Here is a 16,881-nt window from a genome sequence, read left to right on the forward strand (position 1 = left end):
TTATTATATTTTTATGACTTATTTTAATTAAATATTATTGTAATAATATTTTTCTTGATCAATTTCAGAAAATTCCACAAAATACCAGAAAATCCAAAAAATCTTAACACCATTCTTAAAATATAATAAACTCCTAGAAACATTATAATAATTCTAAATAATATTTTCTATATTTAAAAGTTATTTCATTCATGAAACTAGTGTCGAAAAATTATATTTAAATACCATAAAATCAAAAAAATTAGAAATTTATTCTATAAGTGCACTAAATCATTTCAGTCGTTAATAACATGCATTTATTTAAATTTCAATTAAAATAAGCATACAAATACATAAAAATAATATTTTAAATATAATAATTTTAATATAAATATAATATTTTAAAAATAATATTTTAAATATAATATTTTAAATATAATATTTTAAATATAATATTTTAAATAGAAACATTATAATAATTCTAAATAATATTTTCTATAAGTGCACTAAATCATTTCAGTCGTTAATAACATGCATTTATTTAAATTTCAATAAAAATAAGCATACAAATACATAAAAATATTATTTTAAATATAATAATTCTAATTTATAATAATATTCTAAAAATAATATTTTTAATTGAAACATTATAATAATTCTAAATAATATTTTCTATCTTTAAAAGTTATTTCATTCATGAAACTAATGTCGAACAATTATATTTAAATACCATAAAATGAAAAAAAATTAGAAATTTATTCTATAAGTGCACTAAATCATTTCAGTCGTTAATAACATGCATTTATTTAAATTTCAATTAAAATAAGCATACAAATACATAAAAATACTGCTAAAAATAACATGATATTTATGATTATTGTAATACAATTATGGAATGAAAGAATTGGGAATGGAAGAGAGTAACTAGTCGTGGTGAAGAACATTGGAGAAGTGTGGGATGATTATTTTGTAGGATTCGATAGCATTATTTAGTTAGATGAGTAGGTAAGATGAAAATTAATAGGTTGTAACTGTTGGGTTCTAACCATGGATGAAAAACTCTGAAATGATTTTAATAGACACATAAGATGAAATCAATAATAAATCGACCATTAAATCAAAATAAAGTTTTGATACATCAAGGGGAAGTTTTTCAACCCTCAACTTGGTTCCTAGAAGAATGATATGAGGCCGTTCACATATCATGTGAATGATATTCACACGATCAAGGAGCTCTCAGATCTCCCCTTCTTCTCAACCCTTATTGATGATTTTATTGACGTTCTCACAATCAAAACTATCTCTTGGTTAAGGGGGAAAGGAAGTATATCTACCAAAAAATTTTAATCTTATGTGTGTGACCATGTAGGCTCACGTATCATTCCAGTTAATAATATTAATGGCCTAATAAAAATTATTATACATCATTATTAATTAATTATACCATCATATTATTTAATTAATTTGGGAAGAAATTTAGAAGATTTGCAAGATTCTGTTCGGGTGCATCAAGAAGTTCACGAAAGACGATTGAGTGGTCAATATGGGATTGTCCACCCTCGGTATAAGAGGTGACAGCTCAAGGGAGATGATGCAATGAAGTTGTTGGCCAAGGTAGTGAAATATCGAAGAAGAGTTCTGTGATGATTTCCAAATGTATTATACTAACTTGTATGGCCGATTGGGTTTGCTAGTTGACCATACCCTAAGTCATCCCAAGAGCATCAAGTGGATGATGGATTATACAAACACGGTAACTGATGATGAACAGGTTCCATGAGTGAGCCGATACACATTCCTTTGTATCTTATAGAGCATGAGGCGTAGCTTGGCACCCGATGTATTGGAAACTCAACCTATCGATTGGATTAAATCGATCCAACATTAATTAATCTATATGATGATATAATTAATTAATTTTGAAGGCCAATAAAGGTTATTGGGTTGATGGAGTCATTAACTAGACTAATACATGGGCCTAGAGGGTCACACGCAAATGATCTTTTGGACGTCGAAAGATATACTTAAGTTTTGGGGGTTTTTATGAAAAATACCACTTAGTATAAATAGTTGAAGGCCCTGAACTAAATTCACCTAGGCCAGAATTATTCAGGGCCTTCCCCTTCATTTCCCTTCTCACCGAACCTCCTCTCTACTGTGGATGCGATCATGATGGTGTAACAACGACGATTGAAAGTGAACGAAACACGAAAGGGTGAAGGAGGAGATTTGACGTGCCGAGGATTGTGTGGATACATCTAGAGGCTACACATTTGAGCATCTCGACTTGTCTCACTCATGGATGTGATCCGTGCACATGTGATTTGTTTCATGATTTTCATGGTGTCGTTCGATTTCGTTATGAGTCTCACTACATAGAATCCTTATCTTCATCCAGATCAAGGCCTCTAAAACCCAAGTACATGTACTCATGTGCTTCATTATAAACACCACACATAAATACAATGAATATTTATTTCAATGAACTTAAAGGAAACATGAAATTGTAATTGGCTTGATGCTTATATAATATCTCTTAGTAACATGTGACTATAAGTTCAGTTCCCCTTTAATGGAGCCTCCATGTCTTTAAAAAGCATGTAGACTCAACCTAGGTATAAGAACAATGTAGAAACACAACTTGAATAGAAATATCATTGCTCAAGTTGAAGTAGCCAAGTCTTGAATCCACAGAACTAGCCGCTTCAAGGCATGAGTCCACATGGGGATTGTGCGTGAGTCTCCAAGCCCTGAAACACTCTATAATTAGGAGAACACTAGGAGGGAGAAACATGTTTCTAAGAAAAATATATTCCTCAAATAATAATCCATGATGATATACCCTTGAAAATAACTTAAAGTATCGAGAAATTAACCATCGAAAAATAAAATAGAAGATACAAAGAATGCCATGCCTAAGAAAAGGTACTTTCTAAATTATGGGACTTGTAGAGTCTTTTATAAGGTCTTGCGTGACTCAAGAAGATTTTGACAACAAAATTAAAATATGCCATTGTAAAAATATTGTTTGGTTATGGAGCTATGTTTTAATGCAGGAAATTAATTTTCAAGAGTGGAAGCATGATACCATTTCATAAATTATCTCTAAAACTTGTAGTGATTATCTTTTGGGGAACTTTTTCCACCATTGACTTTCTTCTTGGAAAATTCTTCGAGCTGATCAATTGCTTGTTTTCCAGCGGCATCCACGCGACTAGAAGGTTTCTGGATCTCCTCTCCTTCTTCACCACTCCTTTCTTAAAGTTCTTGTGAATTTTCTCACCATCAAACTCTTATGGAAAGAATGGAGAATGCATATATAGAAGAAAGGTGGTTTTAGGTGCATTGTCTTCCTTGGGGCAATATCCTCTTATATCGAGGGTGGATGATTTCGTCTTGACCACACAATCATCTCTGTGGTTTTCTTACTATATCCGAGCTAAAACTGGTTTGAATCTCATGGTTAGAGAGTCATGAGTCGTAACCAAAACATAGTCGTCCACCTACAATATGTCCTTGGTTTCTTAGGTCAACGAATCACTTATACAGCCGTGACATGAGTCAACATGATTGACGTTTAAGTATAATACTGTTCAAAGATACATACGGAACAATGTAATGAAATCTTTCTCGAAAGATCACCGACCATTTGTCCTCAGATGTCTCCACACTAACAACCACAAGATCTACCATATTGTGTAAGATATCAGGTAATTCAATGTCCATCTCAATTATCTATCAAATTGAAATATTTATAATAAATGTTTAATTACTAGCAATCACTATATTACAATCTCATCATAATTCATTGGATCATTGCGCAGATACATGGACTTCATTATTAGTATCACACTAGAAATAATAATGAATTAATATGTGATTCAAATGAACATAAGTAGAGAGATATGGTGGTGTTATTGACTTGATGGTTATATAATATCCAATAAAGATGTAAGATCCAATAAATAAGTAATTTTTTGAGATTATGAAAGAAGAAGAATCAGTCAAAGTATTATGCGAGAGTATCCATATGTCTAATGATTTTATGTGTTTCTTTGCACTTTTCTATAGATTTTGTTAGCTTCTAAAAGAATCATCATCTTGGTACACCACAAAGGCTTTAAGAAATAAACTTCTGGACCACGTCACATTCATTGGGTTGAGGTGGGCCAATTCAATGTAAATCTCTCAATCAATACACAACTCGACATAGTGGATATCAATGGTGAACTTTACATTTAAGTGTGATATGGTGGGAACACTCTCGTGATGTGTAACTTTTTTGGAATTTCCCAGTGGATGACTCCTAGCCTAAATATAAACAATTTTGACAACTGAATACCAATAAGAAACTTAAAAATAAAAAATAAAACACAAGAAATCAAACTCAATAGATCAACAATCTCAACCCAACAGAGAGAAAGAGTGAGGTGTAGGGTTAGGGTTCAGGATTAAGTTTTAGTGGCCTAAGGTTATGAAAAAATTAGGGGATGGAAGCGTCACAGATGCTTTTCCTGTACAAGTTTTTATCAGGTGCAATGCCAAAAAGAGTGGTTGCAGGAATAGGATATTAAGGCCAAGAAAATACAGCTTTCTAATCCCCTGAAAATGTATTTACAAAGTATAGCATCAATTTACAAAGTATAGCATTAATGTTTCTGCTAATCATAAGATTCAAAAATAGGTCACTAACAATGTTTCTGATATCAGCAAAAAGATGGAAATTGTTTGTAGCAATTTAGCAATTAACCAAGTAAAATGAGGATAAACTGAAGGGATCAGTGAAATAAAATAAATGTAAGATTTTACACAACAATTTATGAATACATGGAATCCAATAGACTTCAGAAAAATTGTAATGCCTAACATGACAGAAAAAAAGCAAGTCTAATTGGAACACTATAGGACAATACCTACAGATCCATTCACGCAGGAAAAGAAGTTATTTTCAAAATAAACATAATTTTATGAAAATAATAGGTCCAAAATATCATTTACGCATGAGCCCATCTAACCCATGGTCTGAAATGCAAGCCCACAAAACAAGGAGGCCAGAAAACTAGATAAGAACACAAACTTTTAGTGGACGACTGAGGCAGTCAACTTGAGAGGCTTGGTTCAGGCATTATCCAAAAGTGACAAGTGCGTATGCTGTAAACGTGCCTTGGCACGGTGGAGGACAAGATAAGAACCTCGAACAACCTCTTTCAATGAAGGTGGGGGTGTTAAAAAAATGCATTGTCAAAAAGGAAAATTCAGAATGAAAGGAGACGTGGCAGTCAACTCGAAGATAAAAAATGCCTCTTTCTGAACCTACCATAAATCTATTCATTCATTTACACAGATAATATTCGCTTCTGACGCGGCGAAAGGAAAACTCGCCAATGCATCTGAGATTCTCAGAGCAACAAAAAAACAAATGGGCATAGATAGGAGAGAAGGGTAAGAAAGTAAGGGAAATGAGGAACGATTACGTGTTTCTTTCTCTCCCTCTATCCATCATCAGAGGGCACGCCAGAGAGAAACCTCTTAAGAGATTCATAGGTCAGGAAGACGATTCCAATGCTTGGAACCACCTTGCAGTACTCTGGCAGAATGCCCCTGTATAAACCGCGAAATCCCTCAGTCTTAAAAATTTGCCCAAACGTGGGGAGCAAGCCCTTGTTGTAGACCCTGGCCCGCCCGCCCGCTCCCTCCAATTGCATCCGCCGTCTCACAAGATCCAAAGGAAACGTGACTGCATGCAGAAAATAAAAATTTTAATTGTTATTTTTTTTAAATAAAGAAGGGTGAGATCACAAAATGTCGGTGACCCTTCCCATTTAGTTCATTCGTGTTGAGAATCAAAAGGTAGACGTAGATGAATTTTAGAGAATGGACAAGGGAAGCGGAAAGAAATTGCCACAAACCTTTCAGTACAATTGGAGGAACCTTATTTTAAAAGTGATTACAGAGGCAAGTTCTATAGCGAAAGATAGCTATTTTTCCATGAGAAACAGGGTGCAAAACCACAGCGAAAAATTCGGATCCGTGTTCCGCCTCCTTGAGGGTGAACAAACTAACATTTCTAGAGAAAAAAAACTGATAACTCAACCCCACGCAAATTTAATAAGAAAATTACCACTGGAGGAGGCGATCCCGGACAGACTTCCACATGCCAAGCCTATCACCGCAGCATTATCATCAGGCCTGAAATAAGATGACAACAATTAAAGTCATTCTTTCTTTCATGTGCATGAGGTCATTTAACGAAATGATCTAATTACCTTTGAACTTGCCAGTGGGACCTGAGTTTCTCGTAGACAGAGAAGCTGATGGCTATGTTGGGCCCAACACCCTGCAAGGACAGAAAAGTTCATCAGATCTCAGCGAATCACAAAATTAAGGAGATTGTTGAAAGCGATCTCACTAAATTACCAGCAGAGTTGAGCCCAGGCCTTTATATAAGCCCTTGACTCCTTCATCTCTACAAATAGTGTAGAGAGCATGAGAAATGCCTCTGTAGTAGATAACATTTGTCTGAAAGGATGAAACAGAAAAAACGTCAACAGCCGCATTCGCCAGGAAAAAAATAAATTATTGCGTCACTGCGTGCAAGGAAAATGATTCAATTTCGTTGGCGATACTTTAACCCTTCCAGTACAAGCTCTAACAAACGGCAACTCAAAGGCCACTTGAGTTATTCATTAAAATCATTTGATATTCATTTGCACCACATTAGGGGACAACTAATGGATTAAAGTATAGAAGTAAATATACTCATATTACCATAAAAAACCATGAGAACCAGCTCCAACTTCCCACCTAAAAGTTAGAAGCAGACCCTTAGGTTCTGCTTAAGAGTCGCCATGCCAGTCTACCTGGGTGCTTAGGCAGGCTCCAAAGGCGAGGCTGCTATTCTAGATAATTTTATCTATTCTCCAGGGAAATCTAATTATGAGATGTAAAAGAAATATATACTGTGTAATAAATAAATACGTTATTAATTCAAAATTTCCCAATTCCATAAATCATGGATCTTAGAAAAGTTACCTGGGCAGCAAGACGAGTCCTCACAAGATCTAATGGGTAAGTCAATGATGCGGCCGTTATTCCCGCTAAGCCTCCGCTCAATAATCGGAGGGATATATCGGCTGCCACAAAATCCTTATGCCTGTCTAGTCCAGGAACTGTTTGCAAAAACTGCAGAAGAGATTAGGGCAAAAGAATCTGCTTGAGAACCACCAGGAAATAGGAAGTCACATTAACATTACGCTTAAATTGATATTCAAGACGAGTTGTCTGAGCTCACAATTTTGTAGCGGTCATATGCGTAGAAGCTGATAGATGAGTACGGAAGACGATGCGCAATCGTGACAAGGTTCCCTTTCCAGAACGCTCGAAATCCTTCCTCGCAAGCTATGCGTGAAGCCTCGCGCCACATGCTGGGACTGCTTAATGATGCAACATCAGAGTGCATACCTTGCACCTACGGCATAAAACATATGTACTCATCAAATTTAGATAAAAAAAATATCTCGCATCCTCCATCACAACTTTGTCCAGCATAACAAAAGACCAGATATTATGTAATTAAGAATACTGGAATCCGGTTAATTGTCTAGTTCGAGAATGAAAACGTGGAATTATGGATCAAAATTTCGTCCCCCAGTTTGCACGCACCTAAGGAATGTAACATACATATTCCTCAGCACATTTAGAGTATGAAATCTAGAATCCAGACTAACAAAACATCAGATATAATGTACTTAAAAATGCCAAAAATAGGTTATTTATCCAGTTAGAGAATGAAAACACAACTAAAATGTGAGAGGCATGATTGAATGGATTAAATAGCGCCTCCCAGTATGAGATGCATGATTGAATCAAGGAAAATCCAGCCTAACAAAAGAGCAGATCTTATGTAATTAAGAACGAACACGCAAAAAAACATGGGTCAGAATTTCGTCTCCCAGTTTGCAAGGAAACAATTCAAAGACGGAAAATACTACAAGACAACATGAAACCCACCAGGAATAGGATGCAATTAACAATGCTATTATGCCTATCCCTGAACGAAACCACAAAGTCATACGACGAAACATCACCTTCAAGTTTGCGATGTAATTCAACCGACGCGGAATACAACGCACGAGACAAGACAAAACCCACCAGGAATAGTATGCAATTTTTTTTAAAAATGAAGGAATAGGATGCAATTAACAATGCGAAAATCAGGTCATTCATCCAGTTCGAGAATGAAACCGAAAAATCATGCGGCAAAAAGTTGCCTTTAAATTTGCGATACGTGATTCAATCGACGCGTAATAAAACACAAGAAACAAGACGAAACCCACCACCAGGAATAGGATGCAATTAACGATTCAAAACGCGGGTTATTCATCCAGTTCGAGAATGAAACCGGAAAATCATGCGACGAGACGTTGTCTACAAATTTTCGATGCGTGATTCATTCAACGCAGAATAAAACACACGAAACAAGATGAAACCTACCTGGAATAGGATGGTGAGGCGCGCAAGGGGGGCGGTGCAGGTCTTGCTGACCGCCCCGGCGACTCCGCCGGCTAGAAGATGCTGCCAAGTTCCGATCTGCGGTTGCTGCTGCAGTGCCTGTTGTTGTTGCTGCTGCTGCTGCTTCGGCTGCTGCGCGATCCTCGACGACCCACCATCAACGGCCGCCGCCCCGCTTCCTCCATGCCCGGCGTTGAGCGGCCCAACCCGGGCATCCATTCAAACAACGCCCAACCCACCTCCCAGAGAGAAAAAAAACCCTAATCCAGATACCAACTTCCCCACGAACCCATCATCAAACCAGCCAAGACCTTCCCTTTCCTCCGCGCAAATCCTAATCTCCTTCTCCTTCTCTTTGCCCGTTCAAGCTCCCGACCTGCTCGAGGACCCCTAAAGGCGGAACCGCAGATAGAACGCCATAGCCGAGGACGAGAGATAGAGAGAGAAAGGAGAAAGAGAGAGAGAAAGAAAAGGCTGTTTTGCGAAATTCCGCGGCGCTCTTTTAAGTTTCTCCCTCAGCGTTACGTCCACGTTAATTCGCGCGACTCGGTGTTCCGGCGGTACAGAGGACCGCTTCTCCGACGAGATTTGCAGAATTTGTTTTCTCGAGGAGAATATTCATAAAATACGTTCCGGATATTCGGAGACGGGCAACGGACAATCCGTTAGAAGACCGGCCCAATAGTCTTAATGGGTTAAACTATAATCATCAAGTAAAGGCCCATTAGAGGAGCCCAATAGGCGGGGTACTGGGCCGTAGTTCAATAATCGAGGGATCTTCAGCTGCCGACCATCTCTCTGGAGTTGGTTTCTTGCAGGAGGAGAGATGGAGGAGGGGGACAAGGTGAAGCTGATCAGCGCCGAGGGCTTCGAATTTGTGGTAGATAAGAAGGCCGCCATGGTCTCCCAAACCATCCGCAACATGCTAACCTCGCCAGGTGCTTCGTGCTTCTGCTCGCCCTTGATTTCCCTGCGAATTCCTCGCCACGTTCGCTTCTGTTTGCCCCTTTTTAAGCTTTCTGCGAAAGATTTGACTGTTTTGGTGGATTTGTGATCCGTAATGTGATAGGTAACTTCTCGGAGGCGCAGCTGGGGGAGGTAACGTTCCCGGAAATCAGCACGCCTATCCTCGAGAAGATTTGTCAGTACTTTTACTGGCATTTGCAATTCGCGAGGTAATATGCCTCTTCTTTCATCGTTTCATCACTCTTGCCCGGAGAGCCCATGACTATTTTTGGGACCGTTTTCTCTTTGGCAATGCCCCGAGAACAAAACTAGAATTTGTTCAGATTCTGGTGATAAGATTGTTTTACGGTTAAAGATTAATCTCTAGTCTCTAAATAAATCGAAATCTTGACGGATCTTACTAAATAAGCGCGAATCATAAATTTCCGAGATTCTCCTTGATTCGTACCGAATAAACTTTTTTACCAACACTCGTTGTCTGATCTCTGAATGCTACCACAGAACAGTTTGCAGGTTGATATTTCGTTCGAAATTCTCTGCTCCCGTTTCTCCTGTTCCCTCGCCCATGGTTGAATTCGAAGAACATTACCTAGTTTGTGATGTGTCCTCACAGACTTTGGGCATTTCTTTAGAAGAAAAATTGTCGGTCTGCTAAGATCATTCTAACATCTATTTGGAATTGAGAAAACAAATTAGGGTACCTTCCGTAGATCTAATGTGGGCGGAAATATTCAGCTTCCACGACCCAATTTCATTTCTAGTTTTTCTGCCGCAAGTATTTCAAGCTAAAGTCGGAAATAATCATGCAACTGAGAATCTTCGATACCTTTGCTTTCCAATTCATTACAGAAAATCAGAACCCATCCCTTACCACCAAAGCACTGACACTACAATTCTACACGTTCATTAGATATTTTACTAAAACCGAAGATCTTGAGCTGGATAGCAGAGCCTACAGGGCGATCTCTTACAATTTCTGCAGTTATTCTTGATTCATAACATCCCTGCTCGGTTGGTATTTGGCATTTGGAATGCGCATTAGTCATAATCAGTTAAAAAATATGCATCAATCATATAAACATGCGTACCGCTATCTCTGGTTGCAGTGGAAAGGAGTCGGAATTTCTCATTGAACCGGAGATAACTCTGGAGCTGATGATGGCGGCCAACTATCTCCACACTTGATGGCGCGGTCTCTGCTTCAGAGGGATATACTGATACTACTACCTAATTCCCCGTTGAAATGTCACCTCCCTCTCTCTCTATATCTGTCTCTCTTTCTCTCTCTATGTCTGTCTCTCTCAGGAAATTTGAAGGGGAGGACTTGGGCGCAAATGTGCACGGTCAATTGCTTTGTGGGCCGGGCCCAAAAAGCTGCAAACGGGCCCGCCACGTGACGTGCTCGTTATAGACGGAAATGTGGGGACAGGCCCAATGGGGGTTTTCGAATAAGGAAGGCTGACGTGGCGGCCACCTCAATGCTGACTGGGCTACACAACCGGACGATTCCAGCCGGGCCCACGTGCGTTGACCGTTGAACTTGCGAACTTAGCCGGATAAGATCGTACTGGCGGGGCCCACTTGCGTCAGATCCACGTTTTGCTGACGTGGACGAGATGGAGCCCACTAAAGGAACCTGTGGCCGAGGGGCTGGGGGTGGGCCCATTGGGCCTAGAGAGAGAAAGAGAGAGAGAGAGAGTGATCTCTCTAAGCGCTCCCGGCGGGTGGGAGATGGGCGAGCGCGCGCGGCCGGGGGCGGCGGAGGCGCGCTGCGCGGCGCACTCGGCCGGCAGGGCGGGCACGCTTGTCGGCGGGGGGCGGCGCCGATCGAGAACGCGGCGCGCTTATCGACCGACACCTGGAGCTATATCCGAAATTGCACCGACCACTTCTGTTGTATCTCCGTGTCTCTCTCGACCAGCACGGGACTCAGAAGATCCCTTTCTCTCTATCCATCTCTCTCTCTCTCTATCCATCTCTATCTCTCTCTCTAGAACGCGTGATCTTGCCGGTGGACGACGTGAAGAAGACTCTACTTCGCTTGGGGCTGACGGTTATAGCTTTGGAAGCGGACAGCGACGTTGGGAAGAAAGAGAGAGAGAGATGGATGGGGCGGCACCGCTCTATTCCGCAGGATCCGACAGGTGGGGGAGAGGCTCAGGAAGCCGGACCCACTTGGCTTATCCATCTGTGTCAGGTTGCCCATGAAATCTTTTCGAGGAAGCGAAGTGGACAACTTGCGGACGACACAGACTCAGAGAGAGAGAGAGGGAGAGAGAGAGCGTATCTGCAGATGGGAGAAGCGAGGGCTTGGGGACTGCGACCGTGTGGGATGTAATGGGGAGACAGAGAGAGAGAGAGAAACAGTGGATTATTCGGGATTCTTCTTCGGCAGAAAGGAAAAGCAGAGTCGGGTCAGGACCAGAGAGAGCTACAGAAAGCTAGAGGGAGATGGAGCGAGGGTTGCAGGAGATTTAGCTTTAGATTGCGCGTCGAGGCTATAAATCTCGATCCGGGCTCTCCTTGGTTCACGTGTTCTAGCCCTCCCCCTTCTCTGCCCACCTTTCGCCCCCTCTTCCTCTTTCCCTTCTCCTCCTCATCCCTCTTTGACGATTCTTGCGGAGATGGAAGGCAAGAAGCAGCCCAAGCCGACTTCTTCGTCTTCTTCTTCGTCTCCCCCCTCTTCTTCTTCTCTCGTCGCCGACCTCTTTGGCGGGAAGAGTGCAGCCAATTCCTCCAGCTTCTTCCACTCCGTCTTCCCCCCCGCATCCACAGTATGCTGAACTCTTCCCTTCTTCTTCTTTCTTCTTCATCCAAGTCGCCTTCTTCACTCTCGTTGGCTTCACAACTTTTCAGGTGATGAAAAAGGTCTCGTGGAGAGGCCAGAACGGGGACGCAGGTCTAATAAGACTTCTATCTCTACTCCTTGTTCATGCATGATCTATCGGTCTTCGATTCCTCAACTTTCTATCTTCTGCAGACGGCGGAGGCCAGGAGAGGAACGCAGGATACCATCAAGAGAAGATCGATCCGTGCTCGTTCAGCTCCTCTCTCTACTACGGGGGGCAAGATATCTGTACCAACAACGGTCCGGTATCCACCCATGGCTCCGGATACAATAATGTGGGTCCTCTTCCTTTCAATCGATTAACATTTTCCTTGAGGTTCAGTCTTCTGAGTCGGACGTTCATATTTTTGTTCGTTGATCAGTTCAAGAGAGATGGGGACGACGAGCCGACTAACCCGAACGCCGTCTCCCGAGGGAACTGGTGGCAGGGTAAGTCCAGAGAGACCACCGAAATCTCTCTCAGGATTACTCTTTCTGATCGAAAAACCTCGCTTCCTCAGGTTCCCTGTACTACTAGGAAGACGATCATGAAGACGACGGCTTCTCTCACCAAGTCTCAAGTAATGTCCAAGAAAAGCCGCCGCGCGAGGAGGGGCCCCGCCTTAAATAACTCCCTCTTGCTCGTGTCCGTTCGTGCCTGCGCTCCTTGACCTCCGCCGTATTAGAGAAAGCGGAATGGTATAATCACAAATATATATAATCGAAATCAAATCGTGGAACGCTAATCTCGTTATATAAGAAAATCCGCTCTTTTATTGATTAAAACAGACCGCGGGCACGCCCGAGCTGGTCGCATAGGCGCAGTGATTACGCAGATTAAAGAAAAAGATCGTCTGATCAATCAACTCGTCCCTAGTTTATTATTGATTGAGTGCACTCCGAGATAGTCGGTGAGGGCCTTCTTTACGTTGAGCCCGCGGCCGTGGTGGGTTGGCGTCGCCTTTCTGGATAGGAAAGGCGTCCTTCCTCCGCCGCGCGACGTGGGGCTGCAGCTCGACCGCGCCGGCGAGAAGTATGGCGTTGTTATGCTTGAGATGGGCACCAAGGCTCTACTTTGGGCGACCGTCGTCTTTGGCGAGAGCTTGTTACTGTTGTTCTTCGTCAGGTCGTCCGCGTAGAGCACGTCGTCGATGCGAGCGACGACGTTGAACGCCAGGCTCTCGAGAACCCTGGAGTAGCTCTCCAGAATAGACTTGCCAACGTCCTGGAGAATAGAATAGACGACTGTTCAGTGAGATGTACGCAAGATAGATTGATATGTGGGGAGTAGAGAGAGAGGGAGAGACACAGAGACGGAGAGTGAGAGAGATAGCGAGGAAGAGAGAGGGAGAGGGAGAGAGAGAAGGAGAGACACAGAGACAGAGACAGAGACAGAGAGAGAGAGGGACAGAGACAGAAGGAGAGTGCGAGAGGGAGGAGAAACAGACACCGACAAAGAGAGAGAGAGACAGAGACACAGAGAGAGAGAGAGAGGGAGAAGGAGAGACACAGAGAGAGAGAGAGAGAGAGAGAGAGAGAGAGAGAGAGAGAGAGAGAGAGACAGAGAGACACAGAGAGAGAGAGAGAGAGAGAGAGACAGAGAGACACAGAGAGAGAGAGAGAGAGAGAGAGAGAGAGAGAGAGAGAGAGAGAGAGAGAGAGAGAGAGAGAGAGAGAGAGAGAGAGAGAGAGAGAGAGAGAGAGAGAGAGAGAGAGAGAGAGAGAGAGAGAGAGAGAGAGAGAGAGAGAGAGAGAGAGAGAGAGAGAGAGAGAGAGAGAGAGAGAGAAGGAGGGGAGAGAGAGAGAGAGAGACCTTGTTGCACTGGATCTTGGTCATGTCGAGGGTGGTCTGAGTGAGACACGGGAATCGCTGCTTGAGGTAGATGAGCAGGCCCTCCGCCCTTTCCGCGAGCAGCTCCCTCCGCTCGCCATCCCCGACAAAATCCCTGACCAAACCCCACCTGGAAGCACTGGGCCGGAGCGCCGCCGCGCTGGGGTTTCCCCGCTGCCGCCGCCACACGAACACGGCGGCCTCCACGCGGTTCGCAATGTCCAGCGCCCGGTGCTCCGACGACAGCTCCAGCCAGTCCAGCAGGCACTCCGCCGAGAACTGCTCCGACGCCACGCACCGGTACATCGCGTCGCCCAGCGCCGCCTTCCCCGTTCTGGGCAGCGACTCCAGATAGGCCCGCGGCACCTCCATCTCCGCCAGCGCGTTGCTGTTGATGGCCATGGCCGCCTTCAGAATCTGCCCGGCGCACTCCCGCTTGTGCTGTAGCTTCTTCCTCGCGCCCTCCGGCAGCCCCCCCGCCGGCACGCCCGGCACCGGCAGCCACCACTTCCCCTCCTGCCGCCCCGCCGGCCCCGACTCCCCCCCCTCAACGTACCAGAAGAACCCGTCGTCCCCGAACTCGTCCAGAATCTCCTGCTCCCATAACGTTTCGACTTGATGGACGGGACGTAGGAACGAAAGAGGATGACGGGGAAGGATCTCTCACGAGGAGCATGGCGTCGAGCTTGCGAAGCGCCGGGAGGTTGATGAAGAGGTCGGAGCGCTGCCTGCAGGCCATGACCTCGCGCTTGGTCCCGTCGGGCGAGGTTTGGACGTCGGGGGTGAGCTCGACGATGTAGTCGCTGACGCAGAGAAGGCAGTCCATCTCTCGCCGCCACAGGGCCTTCTTCTCCGCCGGGAGCGGCTCCAGCCTCCAGATTTGCCCGAACACGGTGCCTGTTCAGAGCGACAAAGTGAGCGATTCATGTCTGGTGTTGATCGAGATTCGAGAGAGGGTAATTGATGGACGGCGGGGATCGCACCGCAGAGGTTCGTGATGGCGTTTGAGATGGAGAGGGCGGTGCACACGCCCTTCCCCCCTCCCGACATGTCCTCTCCGAGCAGCAGCTTCGCGAATCTCTCCTTCATCATCTCCATTTCTTCAATCCACAACGAAACATCACTTGATTGGTATATATCTTTTGTACATGGAAGAGTCGATTGATAAGTAGACATAGCTAGAGCGACATGCACCGTACAAACTGATAGATGAATAGAAAGACAGGCATATAATATAGAGAGACATACCGCCTACATTGATAGCTAGATAGAGAGAGAGAGTTATATGCCCATGTCTTTATATATCTATATACACCATCCAGAGGGATAGATAGATGGATGGATAGAGAGTTATATGAAATCCAGACGGACATGTAGATAGATAGAGAGACACACTACATCTGGACGGATTGCTCGATAAAGTGAGAGAGAGAGAGATTGATAGATGGTATTATACCCACATCTATCATCTCTATATAAACCATCCGAACTGATAGATAGATGGATGGATAGAAGAAAAACAGGGATAGAGACAGAGATGCACAATCCAGAGAGATGGATGGATGGATTCATAGAGAGATTAATTAGGACCTCGATTGAATTTGCACCTGAGATCGGCGAACTCTGCTTCGGCTTTGCCGTGTCGTCGCAGGGTGTACGACTCTTTTCTCGGCCGTCCAGCGCGAGAGGCCAGCTCGGGAGAGGCATGTCGGAGGAGGAAGAGGAAGGCCTGCTGTCGGCGGACGACATCGTCTCGGACGACGCAGAACCGCTGCCCCGCCGGTTCTCCGCAGAATCGGAGAACGACTCGGCCGATTCGCCCTTCAAGATGCCCCGTTCTTCCTCGATCGGAACCCCCATCTCTGCTCTTTCTCCGCCCTCCGCGCTGAAGACGGAGCAGGCCCAAAGCCAAACCCACTTCTGACTCGCGCTTCTCCTCAAGAACATGCCATCGGCCAGCGAGCCCTTAAATGAAGGCCGAGGAACGCAGGACCCGACCAAGTTAGCGAACGAGCTCCTCAATCTCCGTTCCCTGAGACTCCTACTGGTGGCGAGTTTGTCGTCCTCGCCGCCGTCAGCGGCGGCGGCGGCAGCGGCGACGACGGCGGCTAGAACTGCTGGAAGGCGGAGGAGGCAACAGTCTGCATCCATGTCCGGATTGATATCAGATCTGAATCCATCTTGCCTGCTCGATCTTCTCCCTCTTCTTATACGGTCACGCCATTGAACTGCTCCGCTTGATGGCTTCTCCGCGCTTCTTCCTCTTCTTCTTCTTCTTCCTCGTGAGAGAGCGGACGCTCCGCCGCCGCTCGCTCTACTCCTTGGAGCTCAATTCCGATCCGAATTTTCAAACATTTAATAAGCACCGAGAACAACGGTAACTGAGTTTATCCTGAGCCTTTGCGATGAGCTCGAGGGCAGCTAAAAGATCGGCGTTTCATCGTATTTACGATGCCGGCCATGGGCCAAAGACGGCGGCGCTTCTCCCCACCACTTTTCAAATTTCGAATCTCGGGGTCATAATAGTCCACGCAATTAATATTTTCTACTCTGACATATTTGGCTTTTATGCTTAAACCAGTGATTAAAACGAACGACGACAGGTTTTTTAACTCGCTCTGAGTAGTGGAATATTTTTTTGCGCGATTTAACGGATTTACCCCCGTACCGTCTGAGTAACGGCTAGTTTGAATTGGGGACGGCCGGACGGGAGAGCGCGTGCGAATCACGTGAGGTGGCAAGCGTGCGAATCACGTGCGCCACGTGT

At 44.1% G+C, this 16,881-nt stretch overlaps 4 protein-coding genes across 4 annotated transcripts; 2 read left to right on the forward strand and 2 right to left on the reverse strand.

Annotated features, from left to right (window-relative positions):
- Positions 1-5,263: 5,263 nt before the first annotated feature.
- On the reverse strand, positions 5,264-9,272 carry LOC144714390 (uncharacterized). The gene is made up of 7 exons (XM_078589125.1): positions 8,473-9,272; positions 7,271-7,447; positions 7,012-7,161; positions 6,397-6,498; positions 6,246-6,316; positions 6,101-6,168; positions 5,264-5,716 (listed from the first exon to the last, which is right to left on the reverse strand). Exons 1-7 carry the CDS (start codon positions 8,707-8,709, stop codon positions 5,472-5,474), a joined length of 1,050 nt encoding a protein of 349 aa, XP_078445251.1. The 5' UTR covers positions 8,710-9,272; the 3' UTR covers positions 5,264-5,471.
- LOC144714393 (BTB/POZ domain-containing protein) lies at positions 9,271-10,743 on the forward strand. Its single transcript, XM_078589127.1, has 3 exons — positions 9,271-9,428; positions 9,560-9,665; positions 10,563-10,743. Exons 1-3 carry the CDS (start codon positions 9,317-9,319, stop codon positions 10,639-10,641), a joined length of 297 nt encoding a protein of 98 aa, XP_078445253.1. The 5' UTR covers positions 9,271-9,316; the 3' UTR covers positions 10,642-10,743.
- A 949-nt stretch (positions 10,744-11,692) lies between these two features.
- LOC144714392 (uncharacterized) lies at positions 11,693-13,069 on the forward strand. Its single transcript, XM_078589126.1, has 5 exons — positions 11,693-12,230; positions 12,313-12,355; positions 12,437-12,579; positions 12,667-12,733; positions 12,805-13,069. Exons 1-5 carry the CDS (start codon positions 12,081-12,083, stop codon positions 12,819-12,821), a joined length of 420 nt encoding a protein of 139 aa, XP_078445252.1. The 5' UTR covers positions 11,693-12,080; the 3' UTR covers positions 12,822-13,069.
- On the reverse strand, positions 13,014-16,472 carry LOC144714389 (rop guanine nucleotide exchange factor 7-like). The gene is made up of 5 exons (XM_078589124.1): positions 15,722-16,472; positions 15,098-15,214; positions 14,782-15,011; positions 14,097-14,708; positions 13,014-13,508 (listed from the first exon to the last, which is right to left on the reverse strand). Exons 1-5 carry the CDS (start codon positions 16,263-16,265, stop codon positions 13,146-13,148), a joined length of 1,866 nt encoding a protein of 621 aa, XP_078445250.1. The 5' UTR covers positions 16,266-16,472; the 3' UTR covers positions 13,014-13,145.
- Between the last annotated feature and the right edge of the window lie 409 nt (positions 16,473-16,881).

This window comes from Wolffia australiana, chromosome 17 (genome assembly GCF_029677425.1).
Source record: "Wolffia australiana isolate 7733 chromosome 17, ASM2967742v1".
Classification (NCBI taxonomy): Eukaryota; Viridiplantae; Streptophyta; class Magnoliopsida; order Alismatales; family Araceae; genus Wolffia; species Wolffia australiana.

Excerpts from the sequence above, each read along its gene's own strand:
- LOC144714390 (XM_078589125.1), bottom strand. The coding sequence starts at position 8,709 with ATGGATGCCCGGGTTGGGCCGCTCAACGCCGGGCATGGAGGAAGCGGG. Across the intron at positions 7,448-8,472 it reads GCCTCACCATCCTATTCCAG|GTGCAAGGTATGCACTCTGA; the intron begins GTAGGTTTCATC and ends TTTATGCCGTAG. Across the intron at positions 5,717-6,100 it reads CGGGATCGCCTCCTCCAGTG|TCACGTTTCCTTTGGATCTT; the intron begins GTAATTTTCTTA and ends TTCTGCATGCAG.
- LOC144714393 (XM_078589127.1), top strand. The coding sequence starts at position 9,317 with ATGGAGGAGGGGGACAAGGTGAAGCTGATCAGCGCCGAGGGCTTCGAA. Across the intron at positions 9,429-9,559 it reads CAACATGCTAACCTCGCCAG|GTAACTTCTCGGAGGCGCAG; the intron begins GTGCTTCGTGCT and ends GTAATGTGATAG. Across the intron at positions 9,666-10,562 it reads TGGCATTTGCAATTCGCGAG|TGGAAAGGAGTCGGAATTTC; the intron begins GTAATATGCCTC and ends CTCTGGTTGCAG.
- LOC144714392 (XM_078589126.1), top strand. The coding sequence starts at position 12,081 with ATGGAAGGCAAGAAGCAGCCCAAGCCGACTTCTTCGTCTTCTTCTTCG. Across the intron at positions 12,231-12,312 it reads TCTTCCCCCCCGCATCCACA|GTGATGAAAAAGGTCTCGTG; the intron begins GTATGCTGAACT and ends ACAACTTTTCAG. Across the intron at positions 12,356-12,436 it reads AGGCCAGAACGGGGACGCAG|ACGGCGGAGGCCAGGAGAGG; the intron begins GTCTAATAAGAC and ends TATCTTCTGCAG.
- LOC144714389 (XM_078589124.1), bottom strand. The coding sequence starts at position 16,265 with ATGGATGCAGACTGTTGCCTCCTCCGCCTTCCAGCAGTTCTAGCCGCC. Across the intron at positions 15,012-15,097 it reads CGCCATCACGAACCTCTGCG|GCACCGTGTTCGGGCAAATC; the intron begins GTGCGATCCCCG and ends CGCTCTGAACAG. Across the intron at positions 13,509-14,096 it reads CCAAGATCCAGTGCAACAAG|GACGTTGGCAAGTCTATTCT; the intron begins GTCTCTCTCTCT and ends TCTATTCTCCAG.